At 35.9% G+C, this 25,754-nt stretch overlaps 1 protein-coding gene and 1 long non-coding RNA gene across 8 annotated transcripts in view; one reads left to right on the top strand and one right to left on the bottom strand.

The window, feature by feature from the left end:
- Positions 1–21,708, bottom strand: part of USP15 (ubiquitin specific peptidase 15) — a 118,967-nt gene extending 97,259 nt beyond the window's left edge. For all 7 annotated transcript variants that reach the window (XR_006204921.1, XR_006204917.1, XR_006204920.1 and 4 more), the window contains exon 1: positions 21,180–21,708. Coding sequence is in view for 3 of the 7 variants with exons in the window: in XM_042947038.1 (XP_042802972.1) it covers positions 21,180–21,268 (89 nt within the window). In the remaining 4 variants the exon portion in view is untranslated. The remainder of the gene's footprint in view (positions 1–21,179) is intronic.
- A 118-nt stretch (positions 21,709–21,826) lies between these two features.
- On the top strand, positions 21,827–24,782 carry LOC122224764. Its single transcript, XR_006204922.1, has 4 exons — positions 21,827–22,180; positions 23,666–23,735; positions 24,413–24,477; positions 24,733–24,782. It is a non-coding gene; the product is annotated as an uncharacterized LOC122224764 (long non-coding RNA).
- Positions 24,783–25,754: the final 972 nt, after the last annotated feature.

The raw sequence follows: 25,754 nt of genomic DNA, 5'->3' as shown, positions 1-25,754 counted from the left end.
CTGTGCTTACCACATGCAGCACTAAGTATAGGAATGAAACCCTACAGTTATATCTGAAAATATCTGAAGCAAATTCCTAGAGAATATTCATCAGCAGTTTAATTCCCTAAAAATGGGTTTTGTAGAATTATCTATACACTAGTACCCCAAACCTATAGTCAGGACTATGTAACAGAAAGTCCTCAAACTGCAGAATTTGAGACTTATGTAGAGAAAAAGTTCAGAGACTAAGTCCTAAGAAAACCCTGTTTCTAAAATAAATAGATTAGCAATAACTTTACATGTTAAATAATAAAGAAAATTATACTTAATTGTACCTCATTCACTAAACATCTTTTAGAGTGTCTCCTATATCTAAATAAAATTATTCAGATGTTTCATTTGCTTTCTTTGCAAATTAATGTCACACTAAATGGCCTTTCCTCTGTTTCATCTATTTTTTTAATCATTGTGCCAATTTCATAGTATCTTTATTACTTTAATCTTAATCTTTATTTTTTTAGGGCAAGTTCCCTCAGCTTGCTGATTTTGCAAATTGCCTAAACTATCCTTGGCCATTTGCTCCTCCACATGAATTTTTGAGTCAGTTTACCAAGTTCCACAAAAACTATGATTAAGATTTTGATTGGAATCACACTGAATTTATAGATTAACAGTAATACTATAAATAACAAGTGATTTATAAAACTTACATTAAAACTACTTGGGAAATATTACCAAATTCTATTTATATTTAAAAGATACTTCTAAAAGATGGCATTTTATCTGCCAAAGTATTTAATAAATCCTTTACTGTTATAGTATAAGTTTGTACTGGGTAGTATTCATCTCGTCTTTTGCCATAATATTTCTAGTTCAACTCTCAGATCATGAAGTGACTACTTTCTGTATACTACTACTACTGTAAGAGGATACTCTCTCATTTGATGGATATTTACCTGCTTTCAACACTACTTTCAATTAAAAAGTCCATCATATTTCTATTATAGGCTACCTATATCTTATTTGTGGAATTTTGTGGTAATGAAAGATGAAGGAAATGTAGGAAAAAACAGGAACATCTATTATAGAAATAATATGTAGACTTCTCCACTCTGGAAAAGAGTAAGAAGGTTCCTCAAAAAATTAAAAATAGAAGAACACTACAACCCAGCAATTGCACTACCAGGTATTTATCCAAGGGATACAGGTGTGCTGTTTCAAAGGGGCACATGTACCCCAATGTTCATAGCAGTGCTACTGACAATAGCCAAAGTATGGAAAGAGCCCAAATGTCCATTGATGGATGAGTGGATAAAGAAGATGTGCGTGTGTGCGTGTGTGTGTGTGTGTGTGTGTATTTATACATATATATATATATACACATACATACTTTCTTGTATATACACATATATACATACAATTGAGTATTACTTGGCAATCAAAAAGAATGAAATCTTGCCATCTGCAACTATGTGGATGGAACTGGAGGGTATTATCCTGAGTGAAATTAGTCAGAGAAAGACAAATATATGACTTCACTCATATGAGGACTTTAAGAGACAAAACAGATGAACATAAGGGAAGGGAAGGAAAGCAAAAATAATATAAAAACAGGGAGGAGGACAAAGCGTAAGAGCCTCTTAAATATAAACAACAGAGGGTTGCTGGAGGGGTTGTGGGAGGGGGGATGGGCCAATAAGGGGCATTAAGGAATCTACTCCTGAAATCACTGTTGCACTATATGCTAACTCACTTGGATGTAAATCAAAAAATTAATTAAAAAAAAAAAGGAGGGCACTTATTGGGATGAGCACGGGGTATTAAATGTAAGTGATGAATCACTAAATTCTGTTCCTGAAACCATTATTACACTATATGTTAACTTGGATTTAAATAAATTGAAAAAAATTAAGAAATAGTTCAAAATTTAAAAAAAGTATGTAGACTTCTCAAGTATACTCAAGAAAGATAATAGTATTAGATGAAGTTGACAACTAAAAAAAATAATATTTCAAGACATATACATAGATTTGTTATACTATAAAAACTTAACCCCTAATCTGCGTATCTGCCAAAATGTAAGACTCCTCAATGTGAACTGATAAAAGCCTACAACAGAATCAGTACCTCTCAACGATTACAAATAAGTGAACAAAGACAGGACTTAGACATTCTCAACAGCACTCATTTTTCTTTCTTTTTTTTTTTTTTTTAATTTTTTAATGTTTATTTATTTTTGAGAGAGAGAGGAAGAGCATGAGCAGGGGAGGGGCAGAGAGAGGAAGAGACACAGAATTTGAAGCAGGCTCCAGGCTCTGAGTTGTCAGCACAGAGCCCGACATGGGGCTCTAACTCACCAGTCTTGAGATCATGACCTGAGTCGAAGTTGGATACTTAACTGACTGAGCCACCCAGGTGCCTCTCTCAACAGCACTCTTAATCCTTGGTGTGCTATTAGGATCCAGATGGACCAATTTCAGTTTCTGAGGATTTTTTTTTTTTTGAATAGCTAGAACCATTTGTAAAGATTGATTTTTTCATAACTTTTATTCTTAGACTGCTAAGAAAGAATAAAAGTCATGAAATAATAATCTTTATAAACTGTTTTAACTTTGATTTTAAGATGAAGTCTAAAATCCTTAACATTGCCTACTAGGGCTTGCCTGATCTATCTACTCCTACCTACCTATCTGGTCTCAACTGGTACTAATTTTCTTTGTGCTGAGATCTAACTACAAGAACTTTCTTTCAGTTGCTAGATACTCCATTTTTTGCCTTACAGCTCCATCTGCCTAGAATATTCTCCTATTGCTCCCAACATCTATTTAGTTCCTATCATCTTTCAGATACTCTACATGTCACTTTCTCAGGGAATCTTTCCATAAGCCTTTCCCATTTCCTCTCAGTTTAGATTAGGAAAAACAAGATGGCAATATCAGCCTACTAGTTATCAAGACTCTTTATTAAGTTAAAGAAATTACTTTTAATAACAAAATAATTAACATTTGAGCTTTATTCTTGGGCCAGGTGCATACTTCTAAGCACTTTAATATATTGGTTCATTTATTCCTTTACCCAATAATGTAGGTACTATTGTAATTTCATAGGCACACAGAAATAACTTGCCCAAGGTTACAAAGTTAGTGCCAGATCTGTGGGTAAAAAATGTGATCATGGCATAGAGAGAAGCAAAGAGACCAATGAAAACAGCACAAAGAAACAAGAATTGGACTCATGTGTATGTGGAACTATGATATATGCCAAAACATGATTATGAATAGTGGGGAAAGATCTGGTTAAATGTGTGGGGGAAAAAATTAGAGCTCTACCTCACATATGCAGTCTGTTCTACTCTAATGTTTGTTTTGAAAACTTGAAAATGTTAAATGTATTTATATACTAAACATGATTAATATATGTGAGGACAATAGCACAAATTTCAGTATATGTTAAAGCACTACTTTAATACACAAGCAGAGCTGGGACTAGGGTAAGGCAGGTAAGATGCCTAGAAACCCTAATAGGAAGCTTCTTCAATTCTGCCCCATAAATGCCTAGATTGCTTTACCATAGTCCTAACACTGACACACACACAAGGTGATGTAGCAAACTACTCAGCTGCACTGAACGGCTTAGGAATGCACAAAGCACACACACTTCAAACCTTCATGTGTGTTATGAGTCACATTTGCCACATCTGCTGTTAAAACTTCTTGGCAGATTCCAGGGGCACCTGGCTGGCTCAGTTGGAAGAATATGTGACTCTTGATCTCAGGGTCGTGAGTTCTAGCCCCATGTTGGGTGTAGAGATTACTTAAATAAATAAAATTAAAAAACAAAAACAAAAAATCCCACAACTTCTTGGCAGGTTTCAGAAAACTTTCCTTCCAACTCTCCACAATAACTCACAAGCTGCAACCCTTTAAATCCTACTTCCGCAAGTCAACTTCATCATTTTCAAAAGAAAAATGTCATATTTATTATGGTAGTTCTATATTTCTTAACAATTTAACATATGTAAAACTGTGCTATCACTTTTATTATATATATATATTTTTAACTTTAACGTTTATTTATTATTGAGAGACAGAGCATGAGCAGGGAATGGGCAGAGAGTGGGGGAGACACAGAATCCAAAGCAGGCTCCAGGCTCTGAGCTGTCAGCACAGAGCCCGACATGGGGCTTGAACCCACAAACCGTGAGATCATAACCTGAGCTGAAGTCGGACTCTCAACCAACTGAGCCACCCAGGCGCACCTATTATATTTTTTAATGTGTCACTGACAAAAATTTTCTGAGTGCTGTGTCCCAGACCCATTTTTCCCATATGCTGTGTTTTTTATTGCATGATTTTGCATATTACACAGTGATTTTTAGGAACACATGCCGTGTTACAACAGAACTAACTGTACAAAAATAAGTTATAGTTGGATTAAAAATGTAAATGTGAAAGTAAAAGTATAATTAAAAAAAAAAGATAGGAGAAAATCCTCATTACCTTAGAATATAGAAGAGTTAAGACAAAAAGCAAAAAAAGACTGATAAACTTGCCAAGGTTAAAATGAAAAGCTTCAACAACAAAGACACCATTAAGTAAAGAGATAACATACAGACTGGGGAAGATACTTATATTCCACATAACCGACCAAGGATTACAATACATGAAAAAGTCCTTTAAGTTAGTAAATAAAAAAAATTCTTTTAACAGAAAAAGGAAAAAAAAGCAACTCACAGAAGAGAAAGTCATAATGGCCTCTACACATATGAGAAGATACTCAATTTCATCAGCAATGGAAAAAAAAAAGAAACTAACACCGTACCATATCGTTCTGAACCATATCATGAAGCTGGTGAACACAAGCATGTGCACATGTGTCAACAATATTAAGTTGTGGAGAACATGTAGGGTAACAGGAACTTGTATACTGCCACAGGGGAGTAAACTAGAACCTGCTAGTTCCTTCCAACTAGTTTGGATGGTAGTTTGGCAATATCTACTAAAGATGAAGATGTATATACCACACGATCATGTAGTGTCATTACTAAGTTTTACCCTACAGAAACTCTGGCACATATTTACAAAAATACAACTGTAAGAATATATACTGCAGCATAATTTGTCAAGAATGAAAAAGGGGGAAAAAACCTAATATCCACTTTTCATACCAAATATATTACACAAGAATTCTAATGAAAAATACAACTACATGTATTAATAAGGATAAATCTCAAAACTACAATGTTAAACCAAAAAAATAAGACACATGTAATATAACACAAATACATAAAGATAACAGATATGCACACACAGAACTACAGAAAACTTAAAAACATGCCACAAACAGTACATACTATTTAATGATCCATGCATATATTAAAATATATACATAAGATAATTTTAATAATTATAAAACTAAATAAAATATAGAATTTAAAGTAATAACAATAACCTAATTCAGGACAGTGGCTCCCTCTGACAAGGGAGGGAAGGGGATGGGACTAGGGAAACATACACAGGGACATTCAACTGTTTCTGTAATGTTTTACTTACTTGCTTATTTATTTATTTTTAAAGTTTATTTATTTTGAAAGAGAGCATGTGCATCAACAAGTGGGGGAAGAGTAGAGAGAATCCCAGGCAGGCTCTGCACTGAGGGTGCAGAGCTCAATGCGGGGCTCAACCTCACAAAAGAAGCTGAAGTCAGATGCTTAACCAACTGAGCCACCTGAGGTTTTATTTTTTTAAACTAAGAGATGTGTACACAAGTGTTTTGTTATATTTTCCTTTATACTCTTCTGTCTTCCTGAAATAGGACATTAAACATGGCTAATATTTTCTATTTAAGATAGAATAACAGTTTATATATACGGTATACATATACACACACAAAAATGGAGTCAAATGTATAGACTGAATAATTTTGAGGTCAAAACTGGTAAGACTTAAGTGACAGTCAATAAATGAAAAGACATTTCCACCATAAAAATAAGAAAATTATAAATACAACTTAGGTTTTTTTTTAAAATTGGGATAGAAATATGTACAACAAAATGTATAAAATGCAGTTTGTTTTAGTATTTATTTTTGAAATTGTAGGTTTATGTTATCTCTTATACTAATCTCATATCTTATATGATCTTTTCCAAATAGATAAATTCACATTTGAATTTTAATAAAAAGTTTACATAAGTTTTGGAGAATTTTCTTTGGAAAAAGCATGATTTACTTGATTATTTCTAAATTTATCAAATTATGCTTCTGACACATATTAATGTATTCATTCTCAAGAAATTATTTCCTTTGGTAACTAAAGCAACCAGTAAGTAAGCCAGAAAAGTAGAATATTTTTCTACTTTGAGATATTGGGTGATATCTCAAAAGAAAAGAAAAGCACATAAAATATAGAAAGTACAGATTATAACCCTTGATATCTGGGAAGATGATATAAGCAAAACAATCAAAAATCCCAAAACTGACACATATACTGATTTTAAGCTGGTTTAAGTTTTAGTACGAAGTATTACTTTATAGATTTGCAACCATCTAAAATTCATCTAAATACCAATCTGCAAATATCCAGAGAGTCCAAAGTGTAGAAGGGTGATAATAAATTGCTTTGTGATGAATGCACTAATTTAAGTTTCTTGCACAACAGACTCTATATCTTATAGATGAGACCAAAGGTGAAATCTATAGAGTCCTTTTTTAATAATCTGAAGACATCTGGCTGTGCTCCCATATAAAATGCCATGAGGAACATGCACCAAAATATGATCAAAATCACTTTATTTATGATTGAGGCCTCTGGCTGTAGCTTAATCACTACCATTTCCCTCTGTTTCAGTGGGTTACAAGGAACTTCATGAGTGTCTCACCCTTGCACTACCCATGATTCTCCACACTAGTACGCTAATATGAAAATATTTTTATCATTATGTTAATATTATCTGGGTTCAAAAATTAGTAAAGAAAATCTCGTGGAGATTAAAGATCTATGGTCTTCAGTCTCTCAAATCCTTCAGAGATAACCCACAATCCTCCAGCATATCTTCAGATAGCCTTCTCTATTTCCAAAAATTTCAACTTTGCCAGTCTAACTCTCTCATCCATTAGGCTGAACAGACAATCTTGCTTCCCTACTTTCTGAGGAAGTTAGATGCCTCTACTTTCTGTCCAACTCTCTCGCTTCACATCTTTATTCTTATCTGATTCTGTTACAGTTTGGTGAAGGATGTAACCCTCTTTAAATCCAAGGTAATTATTTTTGATCCTAAGCTTTGGATTTAATTTCCTTCTGCCTTGTTGGAGACTTACCCCATTAAGAACCCCTACTCTCGTTTCTCCTTGTATCTTACCTTTTTTTTTCCCACTCAGCATGTAAAAAGGGCCAATTCTTTCACCCTTTTCCCCCACATCACCTCCCAACTTTTACACTCATTTCCTTCTGTATCTACTTCCATTCTTCTGATTTGTCCTTGCAATCAAGCTTAAGTTTCTACTCCTCAATCCTCACTTACTCTTCACCCTTGTACAAGAAGTCTTCCTACCCCAAAGAGCCCTCAAAAAGTTTCTTACAAATTCAAAGGATTCATAGTATTATGTACCTTATCAAGCCTTTCTAAAGTTAAACTATGTGAGGGGCACCCAGGTGGCTCAGTCAGTTAAGCTTCTGACTTTGGCTAAGGTCATGATCTCACGATTTGTGAGTTCGAGCCCTACGTTGGGCTCTGTGCTGACAGCTTAGAGTCTGGAGCCTGCTTTGGATTCTGTCTCGCCTTCTCAAAAATAAGCAAAAAAAATTTTAAGTTAAACTATGTGATACTACCTTTTGTTTTTTGCAACTTTCGCTTCCTCTGCTCAAATGTTACTACTTCACAGAGTTGCTAATTTCTTCTTCACTCACTGTTCATACTCTCCAATGATATTGTACTTCATACCAATGATTCCAAAATCTGCATCCCAGGGCCAGTCCTCACATCCTTAAGTCATATTTCCAATTCCTACTAGTCCATGTCAACTTGGTTTTTTCATACATTTCAACCTCCAGTCATTAATCATTTTCACACCTTCATGTTTACTCCTTCACTAAGGGTCCTTTAATAAATGTCATCAATAATTTAATTTCCCAAGCCAGAAACCAGAATACTACCCTGTATTCCTCCTTTCCTTACCCTATAACATCTAGTAACCAAGTAACTTCAGAAAAGTACCTTATTTCTGTACCTCCCCTCCCCTATCATTTTTGAGTGGCACAGATTATTGCAATGGCTGCCCAACTTGTCTTTCCACTTTAAGTTTACTGCTTCCAATTTCCCTTCCACTCTGCTACCACAGACATTTTAAAGACACAAATATGATCACGTTGCTCATTGCTTAAATCAGAATTCTACCACATAACAAAATATAAAAGCCTTATATTTATAAAAAGTTTTGTATAAAGTGCTTTCATGTTAATTAGTTTATAGTTAGAGTAACCTTTCCTTTCTTTTTTTATTTAGTTGATGGGGAAACCAAAACTCAGAAAATGTGACTTACTAATGAAATACAACTCTACTTGCATACATGAGTAATGCAAGTCCTATTTTTTTTTTTAATTTTTTCTTTTTAACGTTTATTTATTTTTGAGACAGAGCATGAATGGGGGAGGGTCAGAGAGAGAGGGAGACAAAGAATCTGAAACAGGCTCCAGGCTCTGAGCTGTCAGCACAGAGCCCCACGCGGGGCTCGAACTCATATACCTCGAGATCGTGACCTGAGCCGAAGTCGTACGCTTAACCGACTGAGCCACCCAGGCGCCCCAAGGCCTGTTTTTCATTAAGCACTCTAGTTTTCAAACTCTAAAGTTCAATGCTTTTTTTTTAATACATTAAACTTGATTACAAGTCCCATTTAATAAAGACCTAAAGATGTAATAGATGCTTAGTAAAACCACGTACCATTCCCCTCTTTATGAAACAGTAAGCGTTCTCCTAAAAACGGAAATAGTAGAGGGACATCATAATGTTATTACCAAGCTATAAATAAAAAGTGAAATACTTATTCAAAAGGCATAGTTTAACAACTATTAGCCATTTTACGTATGAAGAAAATAAGTATTTTCAAAGTGCGGCATCTTTGGTAAATGTTAGATCTTTGCCTATCAAGAATTTAGTAGAAAAAGCCTGAGTGTTCACACTATGCCTATATGAGAGTCACACTTTCATGTCAATTAAGGCTACACAAAAAGTGAACACCATCTTTCTTTTAGGAGGTTTTCCAGAATGGTAGGTGAATACTAAATCATGGGTAAATTTTTTTTTTCACATCTAATCTCAATTTGTTTTCATGCTTAGTTTTGCTTACAAATTTTCCTACCTCCCGAAATCAGACTGGAATATATATAATTTCTAAATTTAGAACAGAGAAAGAACTAGGCTATAGAGGGTATTATGTTAGGTGAAATAAGTCAGACTAAGAAAGACAAATACGGTATGATGTCACTTACATGTGGAATCTAAAAAACAAAACATGAATTAAAAAACAAACAAAATGCAGAATCAGACATATAAATTCAGAGAATAAAGTGATGGTTGCCAGAGGGAAGTACTAAGATTAATTATCTCGTTTAATGACATACTATTGATAATATCTGGAGGTTGTATGATGAGGAAAATGGGTGAAGGTAAGTGGGAGATACAGGCTTCCAGTTATGGAATAAATAAATCCTGGGAAAAAAAGGTACAGCAGAGGGAATATAGTCAATAACATCACAATAGTGTTGTATGGTGACAGATGTTAGCCACACTTGTGGTAAGCAGAGCATCATGTACAGAGTTGTCAACCATACTCGAAAGAAAAAGGACTAGGCCAAAGTCTTTGCTGTGAGATCTTAAAGAGGTTAGTGCTAAAACCTTTAGATTGTTCAACTTAGAAATGGCAATTCATTTATTCACTCAATAAATACTGAAGGTCTACTACATATATACTATTCAATATTGAACAGACAGCTAGCAAAATAGCCAAGGACCCTATATTCACAGAATTCAGAGTCCAGTGGAGGACACTAATTAAGTAATTAACATATGTAGTAAAATACTATAAGTGCTGTGAAGGGAAAGTACTGGAAATTATGAAAATATATAAGGGCTCCCTATTCAGATCAAAGGAAAGCCTCTTTGAAAAAGTAACATTTTAGCATATGAATAGAAGTTATTTCAGAAGGAGTAAGAAAAAAAGCTATCTAGACAAGAGGAACAGCATGTGCTAGGACCAGAACTTTGGGAGTCTGGTATGTTGGAGGAACTGACTAAATGATATTGGAGTTTATAAGGGGGTGGAGGGGTGGGGAGAGAAATGCTAGTCAAGGCTAGAGATGTAGAATGGACTCAGACTGTACAATGCCTTTAGGGTAATAATAAGGATTTTATCCTAAGTGTAACAGAAAACCGCTGTAAGATTTTTAGCAGGGAAAAGACATGATCTGATTTACATTTCATGAAGACCACTGGAAATACCTCACAAGATTACTGGGAGGATCAAATACAAATCAAATCTTTAGTGAGTAAAAAACTTACATAAAGCTATAAGTACTTCAAAAAGGTCTATATTATATCGTGCTAAATATCTGAATGCGTCAAGAAAAACAAATTGTATTGTGGTCTGGACGGAATAGGTTTCAATGGCTCCAAAGTAGCTGGGTCAGTTTTAGGACCCAAAATAAAGTTAATTTTAAGACAGTCGTCAAATGCTGAAAACCTACTATAAGAACTAAAAAGGCCAAGTTTGTTTCTTCTTCTTATTTCTTTTTTTGGTGGTGGCAGGGTAAAGATAGAATTCTATAAGTTGTTTAGTGTTTTTATGCACGCTGGAAGCAAATTTAAGGAAAGATATATAGGGGCCAATAAATGAGAAATAGTTTTAGACACAAAGAAGTTTAAAAGCAGTATGGGGCAATGAGGGAATCTCAGTAGCTGCATTTAGAAAATCATAGAGCTGGGGCGCCTGGGTGGCGCAGTCGGTTAAGCGTCCGACTTCAGCCAGGTCACGATCTCGCGGTCCGTGAGTTCGAGCCCCGCGTCAGGCTCTGGGCTGATGGCTCGGAGCCTGGAGCCTGTTTCCGATTCTGTGTCTCCCTCTCTCTCTGCCCCTCCCCCGTTCATGCTCTGTCTCTCTCTGTCCCAAAAATAAATAAAAAACGTTGAAAAAAAAAATTAAAAAAAAAAAAAAGAAAAAGAAAAAGAAAATCATAGAGCTAATGAATGCATAGTTCTTTCTTTTCTTTTCTCCATTAGTATGTTTATACTTACAACTTTTAGATAAGCAGTTCCTCTTTGTCTAATACTGACATAAATATGTCATTTATTTCCTAAAAAACCCACCTTTTTCTCTGCAACGTATACATAAAATAGTAATTCTTTTACCACTTAGAAAACACACAAATATTTCAGCCTAATTCAACGTAGCACACAATTTCAGAAAAAAACATGTATAACTATTTATGCACAATTAGCAGAATAAACAATTCTCGATGCTAATTCACTCTAAGATTCATTCTCTAACTTAATGATATACTATTTAGATTACATTTACATAGCAAGAACATAAAACCATTTTTAAGACTAAAGGAGGTATCGATAATATCTAGCATTTTAAGCCATTATAAACCAGATAATATACAGGCTTTTAAAAAAAGTACCAAACTATAACTCAGGATTTCATTGTTTCAGTTAAACTTAACCAAAGAAAGCTATGAAGTCCTTTCAAATAAAACAATGGCTTGATTAATCTCTTTATATCTTCATTTTAAATTTCAAGCATTTCCAACTGATTTTCTGCTTTGCACATTAAATTCATCAGTTAGCAAGAACTAATTTTTATGACCTCTTTTTACATCTAAACTAAGATTAAAAAAGGAACTCAGGAAAGAGGCCAAGTAAAATTGTGAAAGTGAAAAGAAAACCCAGAGAATGGAAGAAAATTTTGCAAATCATTTCTCTAATGAGGGATTTGTATCCATAATACATAAATTCTCAAAACTCAGTAATACAAACAATCTAATTTAAAAATGGGCAAAGGATCTAGATAAACATTTTGCCAAAGAAGGTATACAAATGGTCAATATCCATATGAAAAGATGTGCAAAATCATTAATCATTAGGAAAATGCAAATCAAAACTACAATGAGATACCACTTTATATCCACTAAGATGGCTGTAATCAAAAAAAGACATTAACAAGTGCTGACAATGATGTGGAAAAATTGGAACCCTCATATACTGCTGATGGCAATGTAAAATGCGGCATCCACTTTGGAAAAGAGCCTGTCAGTTCCTCAAAAATTAAACATAGACACCCAGCAATTCCACTTCTAGGTCTATACTCAAGAGAAATCAGTTATATCTACCCAAAAACTTACACATGAATGTTCACAGCAGGATTACTCATAAGAGTCAAAAATATGAACAACTCAAATTTCATCAACTGATGAAGCAGTAAGTTCAATGTGGTATATTATCTATACAGCGAAATACTATTCAGTAATAAAAGGAAATCAAGTACTAATACTTCACGGAAGAAGCCAGACACAAATATCATGTATATGATTCCAAAATATCCAAAATAGGCAAATCTATAGAACAAAAAGCACATTAGTAGCTGCCTAGAGCAGGGGGATTTGAGGAGAAATGGGGGGGGGGGGCAGGGAAGAAGGGAGCTGCTAACAGTTACGGAGGATTTGGGGAGGGGTGATATTCCAACACTAATTAAGGTAATGGTTGCACAATTCTATGAGAATACTGAAACCCAGTAAAATGTAAGTTTTAAGTGGGCAAACTGTATGATATGTGAATTACATCACAATAAAGCTGTTATTTACTATTAAAAAATGTTTTTAATTTTTTTTTTTTTTTTTTTTTTTTTTTTTGAGAAAGAGAGAGCGCAAGTGGTGGAGGGGCTGAGAGAGAGGGAGACACAGAACTGGAAGCATGCTCCAGGTTCTGAGCTGCCAGGAGAGAGCCCGACATGGGCTTGAACTCACGAACCATGAGATCATGACCAGAGCCAAAGTTGGATGCTCAATGGACTGAGCCAACAAGGCACCCTTTTCTTTCTTTTCTTTCTTTCTTTCTTTCTTTCTTTCTTTCTTTCTTTCTTTCTAAGAGTGGAAGGGTCATATATGTGGATAGGATTATTAGGGATGATTCTACAAAAATTGGTGTTGAGCTAGGTTTTGAAGAAAGTCAATGTCAAGAATTAGTAAAATGTACTTGAAACAATATGAATGATGTGTAAAGCCCTATGATGCAGAAATCAGTAAGTAATTTGCAGGAAATGGGAAACACCATCAGTACCAAAGCAGAGCTATATAAGTTAGAAATGAGACTGCTAAGAGACTAGAAAGCTAAACCAAGGAGAGAGCCACAGAATATCCTACAGGTTCCTCAGATGGAAAACAGATGAAAGTGCTATTTTGATATGATAAAGCTATCACTTCCTGATTTTAAAACTTGAAAGTATTCTTCTTTCAAAAAGCTGCTTCCATAATATGAGTATATGGCTCAGTTTTAAATGAGCATCATGCACTCAGTTTAAAATATGGGCTTTCGAGTTGACTATCTAGCTTGGGAATCTTTGCTCTACCACTGATCCAAGTGTGACTGTGTACATATAACTCTGTACCTCAGTTTCTCTATCTGCAAAATGAGAACAGGTATAAAGCTCTTAACACGGTAAATGAGTGATAATTTTTGTAACCATCACCATAACTATATGATACATGTAACTATTCAGCTGTACTTCTCCAGAGAATTAAGCTTCTACAGCTTGAAACCCGTTCAAATTTATGAATATAAATTTTCCATCTATATCAAACATAAATCTCCTGTGATTAAACTGTTAAACCTGGTCAAGCTTTTTAAACATAAATAATATAAAACAACCCAAATTTTCATATTTCTTTTACTATGATCATTTCACCCTCATCATTTTTAATCTTTTTTTTGTAACATTTTACTCAAGGAACTTCATGCTCTTTTGACTCGGGTAATTAATTTGGTCTTTAATGCTCCAGGTTTTGATTTAACTGGCTCTCTAAAATTTAGAATAGCCTGAGCCACTCTTGGACTTGCTTGTGAAAGTCTTTGACTTCTTTCACGAAGGAGGTCCTTTCTATGGCTGCTTCTGCTACATGATTTTTCCTAACAGTAAGGAATTATCACATTACTATTTGGGTCTTCTCAAAACTAAAAGGAGAGAAGGGACAGCTAGCTCTCCTCCTCAGGGAGAAGAAAAGGTAGTCATTACCCTCCTTTTCAGGGAGGAGGGCTATAAAGAAACCATGCAGAATCTTACTGACGGAGGTAGTAAAGAGTGTTGTAGGCAATAACCAAATACAGGTTAATCATACAGAGGTTTTCTGCCTCCTATTAAAATCTCACCTTCTTTTCTTCTTTTTGAGGAGTTATTCTTCATTAGGCCTTCAGATATGTCATTTAAACTGTATCCAAAACTGAGGTTACTTACTACCAGTCTTATTCTATGTTTCTTTAGTAGTGACTTCTGTGTAAACTGGATGATAAAACTGAAAGGAGCTCCTTCCTTTCCCTTGTTTAAAGAATAGATGGGAAAAGAGGGTGGAGAGATGACTTCGATGGAAAAAATATAAGATATAGAGTATGAATTGCAGTGGAAACTAGGGAAATGAAAATAAAAGGCACAAACTGAACTGAGTCAAGAAGAAAAACAACTGTTTTAGTAACTGTTGAAAAACTCTATAAAGGAGCTAAGGGGAATAATGATTTAATGAAATACTATTTGCAATATATTTGAGTAGTGACAGCATGAGGACGTTTCTAATACTAAAGAGATACTGATAATACCTAGTATTTTAAATCATTATAAACCAGGTATTTAAAGCAGCTCTGAACTCTTCAAAGCATCTACAAAACGAGGTAAATAAGAAAACTTACTCTAAGTATAAAGCATGTACAACAGTGAACGACAGTGTTAGCATTCAATAAATGTTCGCTAGTGGTGGCATTACCACCTGTGAACCACATGCAAATCAATTGGTTTCTCTGAGCTCAGTTTCCTTACCTATAAGAAAGGAATATAAATACATACTTGATCCTTACTTTAAGGACTAAATCAGATAATGCAAGTAAACACCTTCATTGGTTGCTCTTAACCTTCCCATTATCTCCTTGTTAATATGTCTGATGGCTTCAATTCACTTTTATCAATAATCATGGCTTATTAATGAAGTGATTCTCAAAGTGAGGAATAGAAAAGTGACATTAAACTCATATAATAAAATGGATATATCTAATGACTAATATGGCAAAACTGATTGTTCTCTTTGCAGTAATGCTACTTGAACCATCAGTTTTCAGGAAGATGTTAAAGAGGTATCAATATTTTCACTGTCTTAATTCAAAAGTCTTTTGACTTTGAAAATTCATGAAGAGTTGTTTTTGAAAAACAAAATCACTTGGTAAACATGGAACATAAAATACCAAACTTTCATATTTGCATTTCTGGGCTGGGCTCTTCCTATGGATTCATAGTCCAAAAAGGGATCCTTATGTGTTTGTGGTTTACTATAAGCCAACACTTTTAAAATACAGGCAAGGTAACTAAAACAAAAATATCCTACAAGTTCTTCCTGTCTGCTTGATGTGTTATTTCTGTAAAACTGTATGAGAAGGAGCCATACAGCCTCTAATAAAATGTTACAATTACTGATAAACAATTTAAATTCAAAGTTTCAACAGTAAATCATCTCAATTTCTTTATTTTAAATAAACTTCTGGATGAAAATAACATTTATTCTACATACTGAGTTAATCACCCATTAAACTTTAAATGAATTAAAATTTCAATTTCCAGGAGAAAGACATTACGATTTTTCTAAATACTACATCATATCTAAACTGAACAGTCGGAAAAGACAAGTTGGCAATAAAATGGTAGAATTCTGCTACTAAATATAAAATAGATTCCATTTAAAAAGAAAACATGTCCATTTTTTTTTTTTTTTTGCCTTTTTAAAGTGGGACATTTTAAAATGCATCTTCAAAATAAGAGGCAGTATAGTACAGTGATTTTAGGACCTGAGTTAAAGCCCCAGACCACTTGGGTTCAAATCCCAAACTGAAAGGTATTATGCTGAATGAAATAAGTCAGCCAGAGAAGGACAGATATCATATGCTTTTACTCATATGTGGATCTTGAGAACTTTAACAAAAGACCATGGGGGAAAGGAAAGGGGAAAAAATAGTTACAAACAGAGAGGGAGGGAGGCAAACCACAAGAGACTCTTAAATACAGAGAACAAACTGAGGGTGGATGGGGGTGGGGGAGAGGGAAAGTGGGTGATGGGCACTGAGGTGGGCACTTGTTGGGATGAGCACTGGGTGTTGTATATAAGCCAATTTGACAATAAATTATATTTAAAAAAAAAAAAAAAACAAATCCCAAATATATCTCTGTGTGAATACTCTGAGCCTAAGATTCCTACAGCACTTTCACATTCTAGTGCCCTGGAATTGTAGCAGAGTAAACAAGTTAACATATGTAAGTACTTAAAACAGTACCTAGCAGGTGGTTTTTAAATGTAATATTAGGGGCACCTGGGTAGCTCAATCACAGTTAAGCAACTGACTGCAGCTCTGGTCATGATCTCACAGTTAGTGGGTTTGAGCCCTGTGTTGGGATCTGTGCAGACAGCTCAGAGCCTGGAGTCTGTTTCTGGTTCTCTCTGCCCCTCCCTCCACTCGTGCTCTGTCTCTTTCAAAAATAAACATTAAAATTTTTTTTTAAAAATGTAATATTATACATCGTGGCCTGACACTAATTTCTTATTATACTTATGTACAAGCAAGATTAATACTTGTCACAAAACTATTTTGTAAAAAGAACATTTAATATTTTACATGTGCTAATGGGGCAAAAAGGATAGGATTTGGGGGGAAAAGCCTAAATGTCACTAAACAGATAAATGAAATCACTGACTAAAAAGCTCTGGATCTTCCTGGTAAATAAGGTACATTAATTTTGGACTAATAACTTAGAAATGATTTCAAAACTTATAAGAAGGCTTAAATTAGGAAAAATTCCCTTTCTGGATTTTAAGCAACCAAAATGTAAAAAATATGCTTTAATAATGTCACTATTTCTGCCCTTATTTTCACCAATTTACCAACACTAAAAAAACAGTTTTGCTTTCTGGTTTCATTTCCTGAAAATGATGTGACATGTACCCTAATTTAGTGGTTAACACTTTGGCACAACTAAAATTAACATTTACAGTAATAGTAATGAAAAGAAATTTTTAGCAAGCATTTAGTAAACAATCTGGAGGTTACACTGATTAATAGTGCTCTTCTACATTATAAACTGATTTGTCATTTTAAGGTATTTTCTGTCAGTGTCAAAGTTTCACAAACATAAGAGACCATATAAAATAAAGCCTCAAAGATTTCTAAGTAAAAAGAGTAGGAATGCAAGGAAAACTCTAAAACTGAATGTCTCCTAATGTGAAAACCTTGATCTGATGGGCCACTCCTTGCCAGCGTATTTAAACAAAAATATCATACATATCATGTGCAATGACTCCAAATACAAATTAAAGTTACTCTCTGAAGTATCTTAAACCTACTATAGTTCTTAGGGTGTATACAAGAGTGACACACAGGGACACCTGGGTGGCTCAGCTGGTGACTCCTAATTTAGGCTCAGGTCATGATCCCAGTGTCCTGGGATCAAGCCCTGAGTCAGGCTCCATGCCTGCTAAAGGTTCTCTATCTCCCCCTCCTACCCTCTCTCCCCTGGCTTGCCCACGCTCTCTCTCATTAAAGTAAAATAAGAAAAATTAATTAAAAAAATGACGCAAAATTTATATTTGTAAGTTAGCTATGCATTACCATAGAGTGTACATAAAAGTTAAAATCACACATAAAAATTAGTGAATACGACTGGTAGAGAAATAAAATTTCATAAAAATGGGGAAATAATGCGATGATTTTGATATGTAGTTATCTGTTTATTTACTTATATCTCCAAAGAGAGTAGTCCATACCCCACAAATTGTCTTAGTAAGTCATTTAACTACCTATCCCCCTTGAATAGGTTCCTTTATCCCTAATATACTTAACATGTAACATACTTTAAACAAAATTTCCTCTTCTCTCCATGTCATGAGAAGCCACCAAGTATCTGAAGATTATCTTTCATTCAATCTAAACTAAATAATTTTAGTTTCTTTATCCTTAGTTCTATAGTTATTAAATTCTAACCTTGTTCATGGTTTTCTGAATATCTCTTTTGAGCTAAAATACAGATTAAGAAATAGCATTATAAGACTACTTTACTCCTTCTGATGCAGATCAGTGTCACTTTTATACCTCACTTTTTTAAGAGGTATAATTCTGCATCAATTTTGAGTTGTCACTATAAAATCTAGTATCAAAGTTATAGAATTTGTTCTTCCTCATCTCAGACTTGTGCAACTTATTTTCATCTATAGAAAGTCAGTCTGCAGATTAAAAAAATCATTCACTATTTACAAATAAACAGAAACTCTAGTTTTCAAGCAGAATCAAATCTGTACCCATGCTTAAGTGTTAGTTACCGAGACTACTATGAAACCCGTCCTTATCCAAAAGTGCTCACAAACTACTTAATGAAATTTATTCATTTTAATTCCCTTGACCATAACATCAAACATTAGTATTAAACTTTTAAGAATAAACTTATGGTAAATCTTCCATTTTTTCTCATTAACCCAGTTTTTCCAAGATGGTTCCACACATATATGAAGACAACGTTCCATCTATATATAATCCATCTCAGTTATAAAATACCAGACTGGATTTGCCCCAATAAGCAAAAATGACTAATCCAAAGATCTTTTAAAAAGACATTAAAAAGAAATAACTTTTTAACAAGTTAAAAATAAGTTTGAAAGAGTCCCAAAAACATGAGCCCAAGTAACAACTAAATTATTAAATATCTTTACCAGTTCTGTAATTATGTGTACATAATCAAATTTGTACTTACCAAATTATTCTCCTTGAAGCTCTGAATCAAACTGAATCTAAACTATTTCCTTTTTTGACAGGTTTCACCTAATTGCAAATTAACTGCCTTACATATAAACCAAACTGGTTTTTGCAAATCCCCAGTACTATCCTGTTCCTGCATTCTTTTTCCCTTTAACTAAGGAGGGTAATGAATTTGAGAATAAATTTTTTCACATTCTGCTGTTACCTAAAAATACAGGCATCAGTTTCCTTTTCTTTAAAATGAAAGCTTTGAAAAGATGCAAATTTTGGACTTCCCATATTCTTTTAGATCTTTAAAATGTTTTATAATAACTTTGCCAAAAAGCAAAAATACTTTTATTTGAGAAACATTAAACTTTAAAAAGTTTAATGCCCACAATACACATACTGTTCCTATCACCCTATGGTGTCAACACCACCAATTATTACTCAGTATACCAAAAACACACATTAAAGAGAAGTAATAGCCACATGAATAAGAGGCACATTTAAATTTTAGATTTCTATTTCATGGAAGTCCACATTTATCTTCCTATGAGGTGGTAATAGGCTAGGTGAATCAAGAATTTTTAAGCGTAGGAAGCAAGAATTACCTTCAATAATCCACAGACTAAGGTAAACTTGTGTCTCAGGAAATACCCAATTTCCACACAAGAATAAACATGTTACAAGCACTCCAATATGAACAATAATGACGATTAAATCATCCAAAGAGCGTATTTTCTGTTGTACTGCAACAAGTGTATGTTTACACCCTCAGGGATTTTTATCATATAAGCACAGAATGTAGCCTCACAAAGTAGGAAAACAGTACCAAGACTTAGATCAAAGTACTAACATTCAAGTCCCAAGACTGCCATCTACTAGCTTAACTTGAAAATGTCCTAATACTACAGCATTTTATTAGAAGTAAATGGCGGTGACAAGAAAGTAACTAAAATTTAATGCTATCGCATAAACAGATAATATTTCAGAGCATTTCATTGAATCAGGACAAAAACCCCATAATGACATTATTATTGCCCATTTTTCATAGATGTAGATACTGAGGTACAACGATTTAAATTAACTTTCCTCAAAGTCACACCGCAGGTTAAGTGGTGAAAACAGTGACCTAACTAGGTCTAAATCGTATGTTCCTTCCAATAAGTCATAGAGGAGGTGAAAAAACACTCTAAATTATATATCAGCGATATGGTGACAATGGGACACGAAAATAATGGTTACCACTGTGAAGGGGTACATCATCCTTCTTAATAAACAGAGCACTTGCTCTTCACGCTACACATTCCCGTATCTAAGTGATTCTGAACGCCGCTTGCAATGGCCGACAAGTATTAGAATGTATACACACTTCCTTCAGTTGTTTTAAGGATATCCTTTGGGATTTCATAAGTCTGACTATTAGCAAGCGACTTAAGCCTCAAGTGGACTTATCTACTTTTTGCAGGCCTGCGTTATCCTTCAAACGAGGAGAGGGCTGCGCTTTTAAGAGAAATGCTGCCGGTTTCTACCAAGCCTCCCCGAAAGCACAAGACCACGTGGTACTCCTCATTAGCCTAAGGATCTGTACTCCTATCCCTCCTTTTGACAAGGACCTGGAAACTAGGGTTTCTTTCTCTTAAGTGGCGCCCTGACACATGCCACCTGTGTAGTAGGAACCGCAAACATCCTGCAGCCCGCCTCCCGGAAGAATACGAGCAACAGAATAACGAGGAACTTGAATGCCGACAATGCCGGGAAAAGGAAACGACTGGAGGAGGAAAGAGGGTGAGCTCTTGATCAGCCGCGGGACCCGGACCTGTCAAAAATTCGGAGACTTACGCCAAAGGACTGTAACCTATCATTCGGGAAGGCCTGAGGTGGGAGCGGCACTACGGAAGGAAGGAGGACGGAAAGGAAAAGAACTGAGTGAGTCGCCGTCGCCCCTCCTCTCACACCTCTCAGCGCGCCCCGACAAGCCACGAACCCTGGCCCTCATCTCGGGTCCAATCTTTGCCCCAGCATTTCGGGAGCAGCCCAATTCTTGCTGCCCAGCGCGGCGGCCGCCGGACCTACCCGCACCTGTCACTAGCGAAAGACACCGGCCCGCAGTTCCCGCCCAGTTCTCCCCCATCCTCCCGCAACCACGGCCACCTCAACGCCTTTCTCTCACCAGGTGTCCCCTTTCCGGAGAGAGGTTTTGAGCAGCGTCGCGATGTCAGACCGCTGGATGTCCAGATCCGCCGCTCCGCCTTCCGCCATCTTCTTCCACTAGCGGTAGCGGAGGCGGCAGCGACGGCGGCGGCACGCCCCAGAGCATTGTGGGAATGGCGTCCCGCGGCCCCGCCCAGTCGGCAGGTCGAAACCAAAAGAGACGTAATGGGGGGAGGCACCTCGGGACAAGAGTCGGTCCCGGGGGCGGACCGAGTGCGCCGCCGTGGTCTGCTGCCCCCCATCGGCCCCCGCCCGTTCAGCATCTCGTCTTGGCCTCCTGTGGCCCGGGACCGCCAGGTTTTATATCTTCTCTGTGGGACCCTGGATCCTCTGTCTCTAGAGCGGTGCCACCGCCCCGTCCATCCTCGACTTCTGCCTTTCCCTCCCTCTTTCTCACAGACGGCTAAAAACCCTTATTTGCGCATTCAATCACGCTGGAGGGTGGGGTGGGGCGGGGGGCGTGGGGACGGCTAAGATACGGCAGGCAGAGAATTTTAACCATTCTGAGACACCAGTCTTTAGGTTGCTAGTCGCAGAACCTAAGCTCGGTGAAGTTTGGCCCAAAGAGCAATCCGAAACCGAACACTTGGCCTCAGTGCCCTTCTTGGACTCCTTCCTGCCCTCCTACTCCTGTTGTAGGTGGAAACCTTTTATAGGCTCTTTGTGACGCCTCCCCAGGCACACCCAGACGCCAAACTGCAGTGAAAAACACGTTCTGATTCCTCGGTGAACAGGGTGTGAAATATGTATCAAATAATGCCAGATACTACAGAGGAAGAAAACGTGCAAGAAAGCCTGTATCTTCGATGTTATAAAGTAACATTTTCTTGACCACACCTTCCCAATGTGTGTATATCTGAAATATGTAGTAATAGCAGCTTTAATTATAGCCAATTATGTTACAAATGGGGAAATCGAGTATCAAAAATCAAATGCCAAGGTCACACGGTACGTGGAGAGGTAAGTTCATAACCCAGGTTCCAAGGCCCACGTGCTATCTGTCCACCAGAGCACACTGATTACCTCTTTTTTTGAAATCCCGACCTGAAATATAAACTGAGCTGCACTGGGTTCGTGTGTGTGTGTGTGTGTGTGTGTGTGTGTGTGTGTGTGTGTGTGTGTGTATTTTAAACCTCTGAACACCTAGTGGCTAGCATAGTGCTACCTAACATGTAAGAACCACCTAAATATTTGTTTCAAATGAATTGTGGCAAAACTGCTTGAGTGTTTCCAAGCATGAGGTCCAGAAATTTGGCTTTAGGATAATGTAAATGATCTGAAAAGTCTAGAAGATGGATAAGAATTCCTGCATGATCTCCCCTTTCCCATTCTTAATGTCTACCCTAACTCATTTGGTGGGAATGTAATAAAGATGAATGCAGTTATGCTCATAAGAAGTACTGAGCCCTTCTAAATTAACGTAGTGTATACTGGCATTATGATGTGTGTGTATCAGCATTATGATTGCTTATTTTCTTCATAATACTATTTTGCATTATCATGGCATCCTTGATTTGAGAGTCTTCAGACTTTGAAGCTTCCAGTTACTGCTATTTCTTATATTATTTGACTTTCTTTATGAAGGTTAAAAAAAAACTTTCCCTACCCATGAGTACCATCAAAGGGTCACATTTCCCCCCTCCCCGCCAACCCCTAAAAGACAACAAAGTAATTTTCCAAGGGGGAAGCAGCATGATATAGGAATATTGGAGTCATGAATAGGAGTTAAAACCTCACCTCAACCTCTAGCTCCAAAGTACTTAACTTTTCATTTAATCATAAAATTAGGAATAATAATACCTATCTTAAAGGATTTTTATGAAGATTAAATGGAACATTTTTATTGCCTGGGACATAATAGCTAATCAGTAAACACTAATGTTTACCAGTGACAGGATGAATTGTGTAGTATATAAATTATATCTCAATAAAGCTGTTGAAAAAAATTTCACAGACTTCGAAATCAAAACCATGCTATCATTTTATAAACATAGCTTCCATTGATTATTATTTCTATTGTTTATTTATTTTTGAGAGACAGAGACAGCATGAATGGTATTTTATAAACATAGCATAATTGAGAAGTGATGCCTCATGCACACTATTCAGTTTTCTTTCAAAGAAAATGCATATTTGAAATATTGAAGCCTATAACCATGCAGCAAAGTAAAATAATCTTTCCATTTGCACCATGTTCAAGGCAATGAGTTAACTGGAACATACATATGTAAGTTAAATGTTAATTTGAATTATACATCAGATTTATGAGGTCATTTTGTAGCCCTAATTAGTTGCCTTTGGAGGCAGGAAAGAAATAACAATTACAGTATTTTATTTAATAAGCACTTATAGAGTTCCAAGACCAGTTCTAAGCACTTTAAAATATTAACTCATTCCTCATAGCAACCCTGTGACATAGGTATTATTATTATTTCCATTCTGTAGAGAAGGAATTGAGGCAATTGACAGAACTAAAATTTGAAACCAGTCTAGCTCCAAAATCTAGAAGTTTTGGGTAAGTTTTAATTTTTCTACCAATCTTTACAATCTCCCCCCCCCCCCCCCCCCGCTTTTTATTGAGAAACAATTGACTTGTATCACTGTGTAAGTTTAAGGAGTATAGCATGATGGTTGACTTACACGTATTGTGAAATGATGATCTTAATTATAGCAGTCAACTTTCTAACACCTCAGTTTACTAATTTATGGAAATTCTGCTTGTTTTACCTATGCTTGTATTTTAAATTATGAAGAGAGATAAGATATTATTCATAAACATTGAATTGGTTAAAGTCCACTTCCTTTCTGAATGAGTAGTAATTGATGAGAAATGTAACTTTCTCTTGAATCATACAGATAAATGAATATAAGCCAGGACTTACATTGCTTATTTGGAATCAGTGTCTTGATGTTTCCCTTAGTCAACTTTGTAAGAGTGTACTATTTGCTTGGTGATTATCATTACATTTTCAGACTCTCTGCACTTTTCTTGTCCACTAAAACCTTAACCTAGGGCTTTGAGAAGGGGAGAGGAGTATGCTGAGAACTTAAGAAATGAGGCTTGATACAAACCAAGTGTACTTTACATAAAGGCAGAGTAGGCTTTGAAATTAGAGATACTGTAGGAAAGGTTCCTTGATCTTCTGAATAATTCCCCTCTCTACTCACTGATGTTTATATGATCCGTTTCAGAGAGTTTCTTATACACGCCGATTAAGAGATAGGACTTCAAATGTAAACCTTTGGGAGAGAGTGAGGTTTTTTTTTTTTTTTTGTTTTTGTTTTTAATTTTTTTTTTTTTAACGTTTATTTATTTTTGAGACAGGGAGAGACAGCATGAACGGGGGAGGGTCAGAGAGAGAGAGGGAGACACAGAATCTGAAACAGGCTCCAGGCTCTGAGCTGTCAGCACGAGCCCGATGCGGGGCTTGAACTCACAGACCGCGAGATCATGACCTGAGCCGAAGTCGGACACTCAACCGACTGAGCCACCCAGGCGCCCCGAGAGTGAGGTTTAAACCTGAGGTTTCAAGTGAGAACCAGTTTTCAGCCTGGGATGCACCAGAGAAAGAAGAAAAAACACTGTGTTTTTAAATAAAGTGGAATGGAAGAAAATACTGAGAAGTCCAAGACAAGTTTTGCCTACTTCACAGTATTGTTTGGTGCTGGCTACATGAGCCTAAGGAAGAATCTTCCAGAATGAGCACATCCCTGAAGAGAACAGTGATTGATACCTTGCTGTCTTTATTTCTCAAGTCTTACTATCTTTAGTCTTCAATAAGCAGTGTTTCACTTTTTCTTTCTACCTTGTTCTTCCTCTACAGTTATTTCCTCTGATAACTCCCTTTCCCTCCAATTTTATTCACTACTCTAAACCCTTTATTCTTTTCTCTTTTGTAATTTTATAGTTCCCTTCTCCCTTTACTGGCTCTCTAAATAGCTAAAAGGCAGTGGAAAGGCGGGGGAGTAGTGCAAACACCAAAACAGCATGTAGTAAAGTGCTTAATCTGTTAATGATGTGAAACGAGATATGAGTAAAAATTGTTAAGTGCCATTATAGTTTTTAAAACTTAAAAAAAAAAAGTCTCCTTATTTCAGATAAACGTTAGGTCCTGATAAAGAGAAAGAGAAAGTAGTGAAATGAATACACCGTCTTGTACAAAGGACTAGTATACATGAATTTTGAGTTTGGCTCAGTGCCACTAATTAGCTGGGTAACCCTGGTCAAGTCATTTAATCTCTGTAAACGTTAGTTTTCTCATTATAAAATAAGGTGATTAGACTCTTCCAGGACTAAAACTCAAATGCTTTCAAGGGTTAGACTATGTAACTATAAATGGGTGAAGCAAATCTGTTGTAAGATGGTATGAAGTTGTGGGAATTCTAATAAACTGTCTGCTCCAATGAAAGTTATTTAAATTAAAAAAATTAGAAAAAACAAAATTATATCTCCTACCCTAAAAGATCTGGAAAGTCACATTTTAACATCAGCATGAAGTCTAGGAATTTGATTATCTGAGTTGCTGCTTGATAT

Source organism: Panthera leo, chromosome B4, assembly GCF_018350215.1.
Source record: "Panthera leo isolate Ple1 chromosome B4, P.leo_Ple1_pat1.1, whole genome shotgun sequence".
NCBI lineage: Eukaryota > Metazoa > Chordata > Mammalia > Carnivora > Felidae > Panthera > Panthera leo.
Note: the sequence above shows the minus strand (reverse complement) of the source record. Positions and strands in the feature narration are given on the sequence as shown.